The following is a 14,035-nucleotide window of genomic DNA, read 5'->3' on the forward strand; positions in this document are numbered from 1 at the left end:
AGCCGTCTCTTGTAGATGGGAATTGAGGCTGGGGAGGGCGGTAGGGGTTGGAGTGGACTGTGGACGCTGTCTCAGCCTGCCTTTTCTGCTGCTTTTAAGTTCCTTGGTGTAGGTGGTGGTGGAAGCAAGGGAGACCCCCCCCCCCCAAAATCCAAGCAGCCTCTCTGAGGGTGGGCGGCTGGGGTCAGCTCAGGCCTGCTACAAGCCTTCCAGCCGGTGAGCAGAAACATTTTCCTAGCATGAGGAGAAGGTTTGTTTTCCCTCTTGTGGCCCAGCCCGTCTTCTTTCTGGCGGATGCGGCCATCTGGCCGGGCCTGGCAAGGGTCCAGATCCCTGCGTCTTGCCCCGTCACGGTGACAGTAAACAGAAGGGGTGAGTCCTTGCCTGAACCGCTCTGTAATAACAGGCAGGGGTGAAGCGTGCCATCGCTCCTCCCCTTCCCGAGGCAAGGATATTGGCTAGGAAGCAGGCAACGAACCTTAGCTGGACGGCACGGGGAGGTCCTGCTTTTACGATACTTAGGAGGAAAGAATTTGGAGAGAGAGAGAGAAATACAAGAATTTATAGATAGATCTGTCTGTCTGTCTTTAAATTCTTATCACCTCTTCTTGCTACTGCTGGTTAAAAACTTCCTGTGATCCGGTAAAATGCATTCATTTATGTGACGGTTTTCTCTCTTTCACCAAGCCAGCGAGTTTTGTTTCTTTCAAGCACATTTTCCCACGGAGAATCAGGAACCTGTAGCTCTCCTTATCGGACGTCCAACTCCGATCAGCTCCTGTCCGCTTGACCACAGGACAGGCAGGGGTGATGAGTGGGATACTTGGGAGGTCTGGCTCCCCTTTGTTCCCCCAAACGCAGCCCTTCGCGACGTCCTGGCCCATTCGGAGAGGGCCACCAATCGGAAACAAGTTCTTCACACAACCACCTTAGAGGGTTTGTTAGTTAGGCAAGTGATACCATCCTGGTTCAGCCTCTATTTCATACTGTGTTTATGGTCATGGCCAAAAAAAGAGTTTAAAATGGCTGCTCTAGAGCCGTGGATCCCAGTCTTGAGTTCCCAGATGTTCTTGGTCTAAAACTCTCTATCCCAGGAATTCTGGGAGTTATAGTCCAAGAACATCTGGGGACCCGAGGTTGGGGACCAGTGGCCTAAGGGGTTGGAAGGTGGCCCACCTGATTCACTGTCCCTGCCCCGAACCCGGGAAAGAAGCGAGGTCTAGCAGGAGGGGACAAACCAAAGGTCACCCTGTGAGTTGCTTGGTTGAGGGAGAATCTGAACCTGAGTCTCTCTGGATAGCCTGATGCTTCATAGATATATACAGTATATATATCGAGAGAGGGTGTTCTTCGGAGGCCTTCCTCCAGTCCTTAAGGCGGTCGCTTTCAGACAGGCCACAGATGTGAAACGGACCACGATGGTTGAGCGAGAGTGGTGGAAATGGGGAGCTGAGGGGGGGAAGAGAATTGCTGTTTCCCCCTCCCTTGTAGAAAAGCCCAGCCTCTAGATCCCACCCCCCCGCTACCTCTTGCCTGGCGTCCTTCATATGCTTGGAGACCCCACCGTCCTTTGTCTCTCCCTTTTCCCACAAAGAAGGCGCTCAGAAAGAGTCACTGGCCAGAAGCATAGAAGGTGGCTGGATTCCACGTCTTCCAGGAAGAGATCTCGGGCACATGGCCCACCGTGCTGCCCTCTTGGGTGTGTGGGGGGGGGGGGACCCCATCCGCCGGCCCCAGTCCTTCCGAAGCCTCTTCGGCGGCAGGCCTTCCAAACTGGGGTAGATTGGTCCCTTTCCACTTCGGAAGCGGTGCAGCTGCACACGGGCGCGCTTGGGAAGGCCGGTTGGGGGAGCAGGGGGGGGGCAGAGAACAGAACGTGTTTTCACCTGGAGGGACCGGTCGTCCTCAAGCCTTCAAGGAGACCGGAGGCGGGCGAAAGAACTGGCTCCCGTCACAGCCTTGGCCCCAGCGGCTGGGCCCGACACAATAGCGGTTTCCTTCCGGGCAGAAACAGGACCTCTTTCAAATTCTTCACGAGGCCTGGGAAGCTATTAAGGAAAATAAGAGGCTCTTGGGATGATTTGGGATGCTGCCGGGACTGGCTTTCTCTGTGCAGCTGCGGATGCTTCCTGTGGCGCTTTGCCCGCTACTTTGGAGCAGCGCCCTTCCTTTCTTAAAGCATTTCCAGGCAACTTTGGCCGGTGTGTGTCTGTGTTGTGTTGCTTCAAGAAGGAAGCTGTCACCTGGCTTGCAGTTGCAGCAATCCCCAGGGAGATTTGGAAACTCTGGCGGGGGGGCGGGGGAGAGAAACCCTGTGTCTACTGCTTGCCATTCAGTTGGGTCTCCACCATGTCATGGGCCTGGTGCACGCAGGTTTATCGGCTCGCTCCTGCCACAGGGACGTTGCTTAAAGTCAACTGACAGCCAACCAGCGTAGCGGCGGCTTCTAACATGTGGTGTGGGACAGCACGAGGTGGCAGCCCTTTGGGGTGGGTGGGGGAGGACTTGAAAACTGGACGGCCTCCGTCCGATTTGGAGGAGAGCATGCCCGAGTGTTGGCTTGCACGTTTTCAGGGTGATGTAGCCAGTGGAGGGTCTGGCCTTGACCCTTCTGCCGGGGCGGAGAGCTTAAACGGTGAGCAAAAATGTGCACCACCCTGCCCGGTCACCTGCTGAAAAGCCCTGGAGACTTTTTGCCATGTGCTCCGATTTGCTTGCCTTTTATGGCCACAGGTCTGACCCGTTCCGCTTCAGCACCGCATCCGGCTGCGTGCCGGGGCGAGGCCTGAGCTGGGTTCTCTAAGAGTAGCTTTCCTCTCTCTCCTTTGTGCCCTGATTTTTATTATTATTATTATTATTATTTAAGGCAGAATGCCCAGGTGAGGGGAATCCTTTCTGCATCTCCTCATGAGCTTTTCCGGGAGCGGAAGCCCCTCGCCCTCATGGTGAATGTGAAATATTCTCTACAGGCTGCAGCGCCCACACACGCACACCTCTCTCTCTTTTTAAACCCTCTGTGCCTTTTCCTTTTGAGCGTCCGCCTTCCTCAAGGGAGGCACCGGCGCTGCCTGAGCACTTTCGGATCAAAAGCGATGCCCGCGCTTTAACCAAAAAATATATAATCTGTCACCTTTTTAAAGGGAGGGGGAGTACAGTCAGGACCTGTGTCTTGTTCCAAATGAGGAGCTGGCTCTGCAAAAGTCAGAGCTTTTTCTCACTTTGTTTGTTTTGGGAAGGGGGGGTGCCCAAAGTTTTACCACCAGATAGCTCAAGGGATGTTGGGTCTCCGGCTGCGGAGCTTGAGGTTGGCAGTTTGATTCCTCCCACGGAGCCTCCTAGACAAGGGGCTGGACTGGAGGACCTTTAGGGGTCCCTTCCGGCACGGCCGTTCTGCTCTCCTCCTCCTTCTCTCCCATTGCCGACCGAGCCCTGACGGTCTGCCTGAGCATTCGCTGGAGGAGGCCTCCGAGTCCGCTTCCTGCCTCCATGCCTGCAGCGTGGAAAAACACCGGGGGGGGGGGGGGTTGGCGGGGGGGGGGGAGACATATCTGAAAGACAGCCAGGCCCACCAAAGGAATGGCCGGTGTGTCCCCATCGGGCAGTGTGGATCTCCTTGGGTTCTGGCTGCTGAAGCTGCCTCCCAGCTGCCTCGCTGGTGCCGGCCTGATACAGTGCAGTATATTATTTTTTAAAATAGCTTGCAGAACAGTATAAGGAGGGGAGAAATCTCTCTCTCTCTTTGTGTGTCTGTGAGAGAGAGGGAGGGAAAGGTGCTCCATTTAAGGAGGGGGGCTGCTCTAGAAATCAAAGCACCCCCTTCCTCAGGATAAAAGGAATTCCGTCTGGACGGATCCCAGCACCCTTGAGAAAGAGCAGTGGAGAGTAGTGGTCACCATTGCTCCTTTTTGTATCAAGTGGCCCTGAGCGGCTTGGCCGAGGTCAGAGGTGGGATTTTTAACCCGGGACCTTCTGTGTCAGTAGGGTGACTCTTCCTGTCCAGGGAAGAGAGAGGATTTGTTATAGCTGTGCCCTCTGTGTGTGAGTGTGTGTGTGTATGTGTGTGTGTCCCGCTATGAGCCAGCTCAGGTGCTAAGATCATCACGGGAAGTCTTTCTCTCGGTCCTGCCACCTTTACGGTCCCGCATTGGATGGGGACCTGGGAGAGGAGGGCTACCTTATTGATGGCTGCTCCTTGAGACTCTGGAACTCCCTGCCACTGGAGGCCCACCTGGCCCTGTCTTCACTCTCCTTCTGCCAGCAGGCCAAGTAGACCTTCCTATCCAGGCAGGCTTTCCCTTCAATGACCGCCTGCCCCAAAGGGTTTTTTCTTTTTTAATGGATGGTGGTGCCTTACGGCTTGAAATGTGTTTTCGGTGTCACTGTGGTTTCCCATCTTTTTGTGTTGTCCTTTTTTTGGTCCTTTTTAGCATTTGTAGATTTACTGTTGCTATTTACTTTAAATATTGTCATTGGTCAATGCAAGCCGCCTTGAGTCCTTTTGAAAGGGAAAGGTGGGGTCAAAATATTTTAAAGACGTACCATCGTGCGGAGAGGGAGAGAAACAGGGAAAGGTGGCTCGAGAGCCACCCAGGGTGCTGCAGGGGTCAGTGGAAACGTGAACCCTGGCTAGTTTTTGTTTTTCAAAATCTTTGGACAGAATTTGAACTCCCAGGTAGGTGTGTGTGTCGGATTTTTGCCGCCGACAGGCCCCATCTGCTCCGTCCTCTCTTGTGCATTCATTTTCTCCAGCAAACATAAAATAAGTTTCAAGAAGCAACAGTTCACCTTCAGATGAGATATGGAGTGGGTGGGAGGCGGCCATGTTGACCTTTTTAAAAATGGAGTTTTTAATGAAACTTTCAAAGGAGCGGCCACTTCTGGTTCTGCTCCCTCACGTTTCTGGGGGTCCGGGAGGAACCCAGGTGCCTAAAAGCTGGCCTCCAGAGCTGCCCGCCGGGCTCCCCCCATCAGGGCATTTGAGTTTCAGAGATGGAGAGGAATAGCAGTGTAGAAATGTTTCTCATACAGGAGTCAAAGGTGCCTTATATGTACCCTAAATAAAGGCTGGAAATAAGAATTTTCCATAAATAATGGTTTGTTGGTTGGTTATGTTCATGTATCCCGCCAACTCCAGGCGGGGGGGCACACGGCTTACAATCCTCCCCATATTATATATACAGTAGGACCCCATCTGTGGGATCTGTATCCACAGATTCACATGTCTGCTGCCTGGAAATATTAAATAACCCACCCACCCCGAAATATGTATTTGTATGTATTTCCACGGAGTCGGTACCAGAAGCTGCCACTGGAGAGGGATAGAGAGCGTGCTATACATAGGTTTTGCTATTTCCGTTGTTTTCTGCATTTGCAGGAGAGAGGGGAGGAAAAATTGAACAGGGTTTTTAAACCTTCCTCCTGTGGAACTATCATTCCAGACTGATTGTTTGGGGCTGTCTGTGGCGATCATGGGGGGAGGTCTTTCTGGGCATGGGGAGAAGCATCTCCTACTCCTGCCTTTGCTAGTAGAGCTGGGAGGGGGGAGTCTGCATCTATATTGAGGCATTCTTGAAGTACATCTGTGGACAGATGTACAGAGGAGGGGGGGAAAATCTGTTCTCCATCAATCACCCCAGCGGTCAGAACACTCCAGGAAGCCAGATTTAGCTGAATCTCAAAACTTCTGAACTGTACAACAATGGAAAAGAAAACCTGAGGGGAGGGGAACAGGAGAGGAGTGCCCTTCACAGACTTGGAAGAGGCTGTCCTGCAGAGGAGGGGCAGGATCTGTCCTCGATCCTCCCAGAGTGCAGGACATGTCAGAACGAGCTCAAGCGACAGGAAGCCAGATTTAGGCTGAATCTCAGGGAAAACATCCTGTTGGAGCAGTATGAGAACAGGAACCAGAACCTCAAGGAGAGACGGTGAGCCCTCCAGCACTGGAGGAACAGGGGACCACCCTCTCTGTTCTGATCTCTGTTGACTTGGATTCCTGCGCTGAGCAGGCAGGTTTTGGGACTCGTTGGCCTCTGAGGTTCCCTTCCTACTCCGTGATGCTAGGATTCTATGATGCTAAAAAAAGAGCCACCCACGCAATTAACGCTAACCCTATTCGTCCCGTTCCCTGGGAATGTCAACCCTGTTGGAAGGTGAGTTTTGCATGTGGGTTTATTTTGTGTGGGGTGTAGATAAAGTTTGGGATAGAAACGGAGCAAGTCACCATACCTTTGGAGGGGGGTCCAAACCGTGTTGGAACGGGACAAGGGCCCTGTGATGATTCCAGCAGTAAAACAGCTGTTCAAGGAAGGAAGGTAGAATCCAGGTAGGCTCTCTGAAACATTTCCGTGTTTCATTTTCCACAAAAGGGGACCTGTCTCCCAGCCCAGGGACCCCAACGCAGGGCAAGAACAACTACAGATGGAATTTAATTCCATTAAATTGCTTTCACGAGGGCCGCTTTCACTGCTCATGGAATGGAAAGTTGGCTCCATACAGGTCTCTCTGTTTGTACATATTTATTTATTTACTTTCTTACCTCTCTTTTTTTCTCTCTCTCTCTCTCATTGTTTCCAGGGAAATACAACTTCTACGGCGGCTGCGACACAAAAATGTCATACAGCTGGTCGATGTACTGTACAATGAGGAGAAACAGAAGATATATCCTTTTTCAGAGTTTATGGTTGTTAACATTATTGTTACTGTGACCGTAGGTCAGCCCCGTCAGGCGTACAGAACTAAAATTCCATAATGGATCGTGTCGTATTTATTTACAGGTGGTTCAGAGCAGACTAAAATTCAAACGGCAATGAGGTGGAAGTTTCTAATTGCTTTCTTATCATACCAGGCGCTGCACAGATTTTTGCAAAAATAGCTGTAATGTTCAGTTGAAGAAGCGGAGAGGAGAGAGACGTGAAATGTCTCGAGTCTCCCTGGATAGTGTTTCAAAATTGCAGAACTCTTGAGAAACCGTGCAGGACATATTCCAGTTTCCATCATCCCTGACTGGCCAGGGCAAAGGTGTTGATCATAAGGGAAATGTGAGTGTCTTCCCTCTAGAACTGCTGGATAGTTCGGGGGATTCGGTGTCTGGCTGCGTAGCCGGGTTGGGAGTTCGAATCCCCCACTGGGACTTCCAGACAGGGGCTGGACTGGATGACCCCAGGGGTCCCTTCCAGCTCTGCCATTCCAAGATGATTATTATGATTGTTATTATTTTAGAAGTTCCTATTTCCGCCAGGCAGGGTCTGCGGGAGACGGCTTTTCTGTCCCCTGAGCCCTGCTGTGGGGAAGCCACGCAGACTCCCAGAAATGGCAAGAAGGCAGAAGTTAGGCAGAAGTGCATTTCCAGTTTTGCAAAACATCGGTGTTTGGGGTTGTTCATCATTGCAGGGAAGGCCCCCGGGAGCCATTTAAAAGGTGAACTGGAAGAGTCTCAAGGAAGAGAAGAAAAAGGACTGTTGAGTTTTGCGTTGTGGTACTTTGTTGTGCTGGTCAGCGGAGCGTCTGGTAAGGGGAGGGGAGTGTCTGCCTTCAGCTTTCAACATTTCTTAATGAGGCACACCCCTCTCACTGGGGTCCCTTTTAAGGAGAAAGACTGGCTAAAATATTTCAAAGAAGTATAGCCAGGAACTGAAAGCAGCCCCGGAGGATCACACGCAGCCCCAGACTTGCCCTTCCTTCACCCTCTTTGGGGCAGTGTGCTGGTTTGTAGGAGTGCCCGCATTCTGCCTACAGAAGGAAGGTCTCCAGGTTCGTTCCCGGCACCAGCCACCCCTGGTCAAAACGGGACAGGACAGGCTGGCCTTGGCAGGGTCCCCGGAGGAGAAGCGGCTGCTGATCAGGGCCCCCGGCTGAGAAATGTCACCCCAGGCGCTTCCTTGACTCTGCCTCGCACGTATATGGTGATGGAGTACTGCGTTTGTGGGATGCAGGAGATGTTAGACAGCGTCCCAGAGAAAAAGTTTCCCGTTTTTCAAGCACATGAGTAAGTAAGGCAGGGTTTTGACCGGCAAAACCGGCTTGTCTGTCATCATCTCTCTTTCCCGCCAGGTTTGGCCGCCCAGGGATTGCCCGGTGAAATTCAATGACACTTGTTAAAGTCTTTCTTAATATTGTCGTAAGAGGTGGTTCTTAGCCTTTAGTACTGTGTTGCTGTTTTTAACACAATTAAAAGCTGCCTTGGGTCCTTTTGAGGAGGAAGGTGGGGTATAAATTTGTAAACAAAGAATTGGCCCTTGCTTTTCCAAAGGTTTGGCCTGTAATGCAGTCTGGAGCGTGGCTTTTAAGGGGCCTCTTTGCCCCCAATATTGAGGATGGTGGAAGTTCTTTTTAAAAAAAATAAAACCCTAGGGTTTCTTTACGCTTTTCTCCAGCCGTGTGCAAAGTTGGGAACTTTAGCTGATGCTTTTTTAAAAAAACACACACAAAAACACGAGCCTCTTAGGAATTCCTGCTTTTTTCACTTAGAGTTATTTTTAGGATCCTTTTCTCCTCTAGAACCCTTTTGTGAAAATCCATATGTGGCTTTAAAAAAATTAAAGAAAGAAAATCCTTTCGTCAGGGTAGACTATTTTCCATTTATAGAACACAGCAGCCCTGTGAGGTGTGGATGAGTGTGTGTGAGAGAGAGAGGACTAAAGTTATAAGAAATCCAGGGGCTAGGGCTAAGAAAACTCCATCTGAAGGCTGGCTTTCCCGAAAGTTCCTGAACTGGCCGGGGATGGAGGCTCAGGGAGAGACGTTGAATAATATTACATATTTTGGAAGAGGGCTAGCCTCTTGAGCGGAGGTGCTTCCCGCTGCAGCTCTCCGTTGCAGTCCACCATTTATAATAGCAGTGATGCTTGGCTGACCCTTCGAGCTGCCCAAAGCGCTCGGCCTGTTCTTTCTTACGCTTCCGCCTTACGCCAGCCTTTTAAGGCAGGCATGCTGTTCTGTCCTCCTAATGCAGAGGGAGGGGTTTGGTGAACTGCCCGAGGCCCCTTCGGGTGGTACGGTTTTCCACCTTGGTGCCCAGCTGGTCCTCCGTCAGCATTTGGTCGGGTCTGTGCTGTTTCCCAAGCGGTCTCCCCTTCTGGTGCCAGCTGGGTCTCCTGTCCCTCTGGATCGTGTCCCGGAGGTTTGCAGCAGGAAGTGTTACTTCAGTCTGCCGGAGGGGGGGACACCTCCTGATTTACAGCTCCCCCTTTTTGCCAGCGATGAATTGCAGCAACGCTCCAGCATTCCAAATCTGGACACGTTTGTTTGTTTGTCTCTTAACGTTTCATCCCTTTTTATTTCCCCCTTGTACCCGGACCCAACCCTTGCGCTGCGATACAGGTATTTTTGCCAGCTGATGGACGGCTTGGAGTACCTCCACAGCCAAGGCATCGTCCACAAGGACATCAAGCCAGGAAACCTGCTGCTAACCACCAACGGGACGCTGAAAATATCGGACCTGGGCGTGGCGGAGGTACGTGGGAAGCCACGGAGGCGCCCTGGCCGCAGGCCCGTAACTGTAAAGGCAATGGCTTTGGACGCCTTTGGAAGAGCCCGCCACCACCACCCCCCCGGGGAGGGTCGTGTGCGCTCTGTGGCCATTAGTCAAGGCAGCCGCATGTTATCTTCAGTGTCAGGAGCAGTCTACCTCTGAATTTGTAATGGCTTGCCACTGTGGTTCTATCAGGCCTTCCAGCGGCATCTGATTGTCCGGGGTGGACACTGAATGGATGGCAGGGTTTGGTGCCATCCCAGCCCGCAGGGGAGGTTCAGCCAGCGGCTGGCTCTGCTTCTTTGAAGGCGGCTTTCACTTGGTGGGAGAACCTCCGTCAGCTTTTCCTGGCGCCAGACCCTCTTGACCTGCAGGACCCCAAGCCCTGTCCCCCGCATGCCAAGCCTGTTGGGCGTCAGGCCAGTCGTAGCCTTCATTGGTCCGGGCTTCTGGGGCCGGAAGTCTCCATGGACACCCGAGTTCTCTGGTGGCTCTTGCGCCAACTCACGGAGCTGTCTCCCCGCTTTCATTTCTTGTTTCCTGGGTTTGCCTAAGAGGGAGAGACGGAGAGAGAAAGAATGCAGTTCCCTTTCACCCCATGGAGGGCCAAAGCTGGCCGTTCGTTTGTGGCATTCTTCCTCTGTAAAACAAACCCCAGGAAGTTGGCCCTGTTCCCCTGGTGAGACAGCCACAGCTCTCCGACGGGCTTCCTTCCAGGAACGGAACCTGAGAGGTTTGACCCTGAAGGGCCTGACTGTTCTTGGCGCCCAGGTGGCCTCTGGCTTTTAATGGCAACCCAGTGAGTGTGTGTGTGAGTGAGGAAGTGGCCTGCCAAAGATTTCTGCACCTTCACAGCCCGGGCTGTCCGCTCTTGTAGACTCGAACCTGTGGCTTCCATTAGGGAGTTGATCCGTTTCCTCCTTGGTCGTCCTCTTTCGCTGCAGCCTTCCACCTTTCCTGACATGATTGTCTTGTCCAGAGAAGCCTGCCTTCTCCGTGATGCACTCGAAGGAGGATTCCGATTCCTTCGCAGCTGGTGGATGGAGGGGTGGCCAAGAGCACTGGCTCTCTCAATCCACCGCCCTTCCTTTCGAAGGCTGAGCCCCCCCTTTTTTTCTCATCTTCCTCCCTCAGGCGTTGCACCCGTTCGCGGAGGACGACATGTGCCGGACAAGCCAGGGGTCCCCTGCTTTCCAACCGCCGGAAATTGCGAACGGCCTGGACACCTTTTCTGGCTTCAAAGTGGATATTTGGTCTGCGGGCGTCACCCTGTATGTACCTGGGGGTGCAAAATGGAAATTCAAACCCTTGATTTTCTGGACAGGGGGGGCAGGATGGTGACTTCAGAGGAGAGACAGGCTGGGCGCCCGTCGGGTGCCTCTTTGCGTAACTTCTGGCAACCCCTGGCTGCCCAGGGAGTGGGGTGGGCTCTTTTCTGGCGCTTCTGCTGTTCACCACCGGGAGGGAGCCTGGACAAAATCAAATCATTTCTAGGAGATTTTGCAGGGCAAATGGATTCTGTTGTTTTCGTGAGTCTGTCGTTTTCCCAATTAGCTGCTTTTAGTGGGTTCCAGCAAGAACATTCACAGGAGTGAAACAAGCAGACAAAAAGCACTCTTTAAGTGCTTGCGGTATAAATGGACTCTGGAGAAAAGGACTACAGTCTGCAAAAGTTCACCCTGGAATAAACGTGTTAGTCTTAAAGGTGCCACAGTATGTATGTCTGGGAAAGCCCGGAGAGATCTAAAATATAATGACAAAAATGTTGTGGCACATTAAGGACACAGTGCTGTATTTTAATGAGAACTTTTGTGGACAAGCTTACTTCTCCTGGCCCTTCTTTGATACGGCGTCTCTTCCCTTCCTGTTCTGAGTTCAGATTGTTTCCTCCCTCCTTCCCTCCCCCTCCCTCCTTTCTCTCTTTTCCTTCCTTCTTTTCTTTTTCTCTCTCCCTCTCCCACCCACCCCGGCTTCCTCCTGAGTAGACATGCATCAAATGGAACTAGCTTTGCGGGAGAACATCCAAGGTGGTCCACGCCTCTAACTACTCCCCCTCCCGGTACCACACAGAAATGCTTTACTTCCCCTGTGCCATCTGCACACCCACCCACACCCCAGGAAGACCCTAACCCTAAATCAGGACTTGGCTTCTGGGTTAAAAAAGAGGCTGTGCCCTCTCCCACTGTGGCAAGAAGAGAGAGGACAGGAAGCAGGAAGAGTCAGCCAAGATCCTGTGTGAAGGAGGCTGTTGTTTGGGGCAGGAGGGAGGCAGAAGGTCCCGCCTGCCAGCCTTGGAAAGCCGCCGCCCCCCCCAGCCATCGGGGACTTCTCTGTCGTAGTGGCTTGGAACCTTTTGGCATCAGGACGGGGAGGTAGGGCAGGAAAAAAAGGAAAGGGTGTGCATTACAACGTGAAGATCCCTCTGTAAATCCTCAAGACACGGTGTGTGTGTGTGTGTGAGGAAAGGAAAGCCCCACGTCTGCCTCTGCCCAAGTCCCTTCTCAGTGCAGTGACCTTTTTTACTCTCCCCCCCCACCCCCAGGTACAACATTACGACTGGTCTGTATCCCTTTGAGGGCGACAATATTTATAAGTTATTTGAGAACATCGGGAAGGGGGACTACACGATTCCCGAAGACTGTGGGCCTCCACTTTCGGATCTGCTAAGAGGTGGGTGAGCGTCCATCGTGTCGGGGCGAGGGTCTGGGGGGGAGAGGGGTGGGCAGCCAGCCGGCCGGCAGCTCTCCCAAAGATCCTCCTCGGCCCAGGAGTCTCCGCATCCCCCATGGTGGGACGGGGCCAGACAAGCCTGGCAACGGGCCAAGGGATAATAGGGTTTGTAGTCCAGCAGGGTCTGAAGGGCAGCAGAGTGGGGAGGCCAGGTGTCTGTACTTCCTCAGCCTCCGAGCGGCTCTCCGTCAAGAAAGCAAGAAAGCAAGCCTGCAATTAAAGTCAGAGAGAGAGTGTGTGTGTGTGTCTGTGTGTGTGTTCTGTCCCCTCAGAGGGCCCTCCCACACTTTGCAACCCTTGGAATCCAAGCGCAAAGAAAGCAAACCCGGACAAGGCCAGCCTGGGCCCCTCCAGGCCTCTTGTCTGCTGTCCTCACTGTGTCGGTGGCTCTGTTTTTTTCCGGGGTGTTGGGGGCACTGTGCGCAGCCACCGTTGTGGGACTGAAAAAGCCCGCAGATCAAGGCCAGAAGAGTTCCAGCTTTCCTGGGTGGGGGCAAAAGCCACGCCGTTGGTCGGTTGCTTCTCTCTCTCTCTCTCTCTCTCTCTCTCTCTCTCTCTCTCTCTGAGGTAGGCTCCCTTCCTCCCTCCCTCTTACAAGAGATCAGAGGGGTCCTTCCTCCCATTGGCGCGTCAGGGCCGGGATTTCTTTACTCTGAAGGTGTACACCTTGCGTGTCAAAGTGACATACCGAGAAGCCGACCACCCACTCCAGGAAGGCAGGACTTCTATAGTCCGGCAGCCTTTCTTCCAGGTTTAGGGAGGGTGCCGTTTTCCCAATCCTCTGAATGGACAGTCTTACCCCTGAGAAGCCTCCAGGGGATGTTTTAGAATCACAGAGTTGGAATCGAGTCCAACCTTCGGCTCGAGGCAGGAATCTTAAGTCATCCTGGTGGTGGAGCTCAGCAGCCGGATCCCAGCCGCTCTCCTGCTTCTCCCAGGCTTTTCCCGGGAGTGTGCTCTCCCGGCACCCCTCAGGGCCTGGGCTGCTTTCTCTTGCCACTCCGAAGGAATCGGCAAGTCACAAGTAGGCACCTGCTGGAGGAGGAGCTTCGTCTTGGTGAAGCTAGCAGCTCCCGGGAATAGCTCCCCGGGGGAAGCTAGAACCACTTCGGTCTGGGACCCTTCCAGAAATGGGGGGGGGGCAAGGAAGAGTCAGGAGAGACCCTTCTGCAGCAGCTTGTGAGCCACAGAAGTTAGAAGATTGGGCAGCAACCCGATTCGTCTTTCTTCTGGAAATTCACATCAGCACAGACGAAGATGGGCGCCATTTTTGGCAACTAGCCAAAGACAGCTCCGTTCGCCGAGAATAAGAAAACAGAAGCACGGCGAAAGTATACATCAAAGTAAGTGGAAGCCCTTGTTCTATGAAAAACCTCATTAAATGAAGAACAAGTGATTGTGTGCAAATTTATGACCAAATGAGATAAGGAGCGGCATTCTTAGCATTCCAGCTTTATCCAAGCTGAGGTCGGGTCATTTCGAAAGGAACAGCCAGGCAGAAATAGCTCGTGTCTCCATTAAAGGAGGAAAAATAACTCTTGAAGAATCAACTGACGGGCCTTGAAAAAATAATTTCTGCTGCAAACTGTTCACTCTGGATTCCTTTGCCTCTGTGGTTATATATTTTTGGACTGTGTGGGACTCTGCTTTCCGTGAACAATATACTGCCGGGACTCTGCTGGATCTCCCTGTTCGGGGGAGGAGAAGCAAGCCGTTGGAAGTAAAAGGAAGAGCTGTGAACTGGGGGCTATGTGGTTTGAACTGAACTGAGATCTTGACAAATGACATTCTAATAATAGAGTCTTGCCGGGTGAAGGTTAAAACAAACTTGGAGAA

The 14,035-nt window shown here is 52.5% G+C and overlaps 1 protein-coding gene across 4 annotated transcripts in view; it reads left to right on the forward strand.

The window, feature by feature from the left end:
- STK11 (serine/threonine kinase 11) overlaps nucleotides 1–14,035 on the forward strand; it is a 66,648-nt gene that overhangs the window by 17,156 nt on the left and 35,457 nt on the right. For 3 of the 4 annotated variants that reach the window (XM_072978209.2, XM_020794241.3, XM_072978208.2), the window contains exons 4-8: nucleotides 6,574–6,657; nucleotides 7,895–7,984; nucleotides 9,319–9,451; nucleotides 10,604–10,740; nucleotides 12,012–12,139. In XM_072978209.2, coding sequence (XP_072834310.2) covers nucleotides 6,574–6,657; nucleotides 7,895–7,984; nucleotides 9,319–9,451; nucleotides 10,604–10,740; nucleotides 12,012–12,139 — 572 coding nt within the window. Of the gene's footprint in view, nucleotides 1–3,567; nucleotides 6,150–6,573; nucleotides 6,658–7,894; nucleotides 7,985–9,318; nucleotides 9,452–10,603; nucleotides 10,741–12,011; nucleotides 12,140–14,035 lie in introns of those variants that run through there. The other variant, XM_078378891.1, reaches the window with a different exon arrangement.

Source organism: Pogona vitticeps, chromosome 7 (assembly GCF_051106095.1).
Source record: "Pogona vitticeps strain Pit_001003342236 chromosome 7, PviZW2.1, whole genome shotgun sequence".
Lineage (NCBI taxonomy): Eukaryota > Metazoa > Chordata > Lepidosauria > Squamata > Agamidae > Pogona > Pogona vitticeps.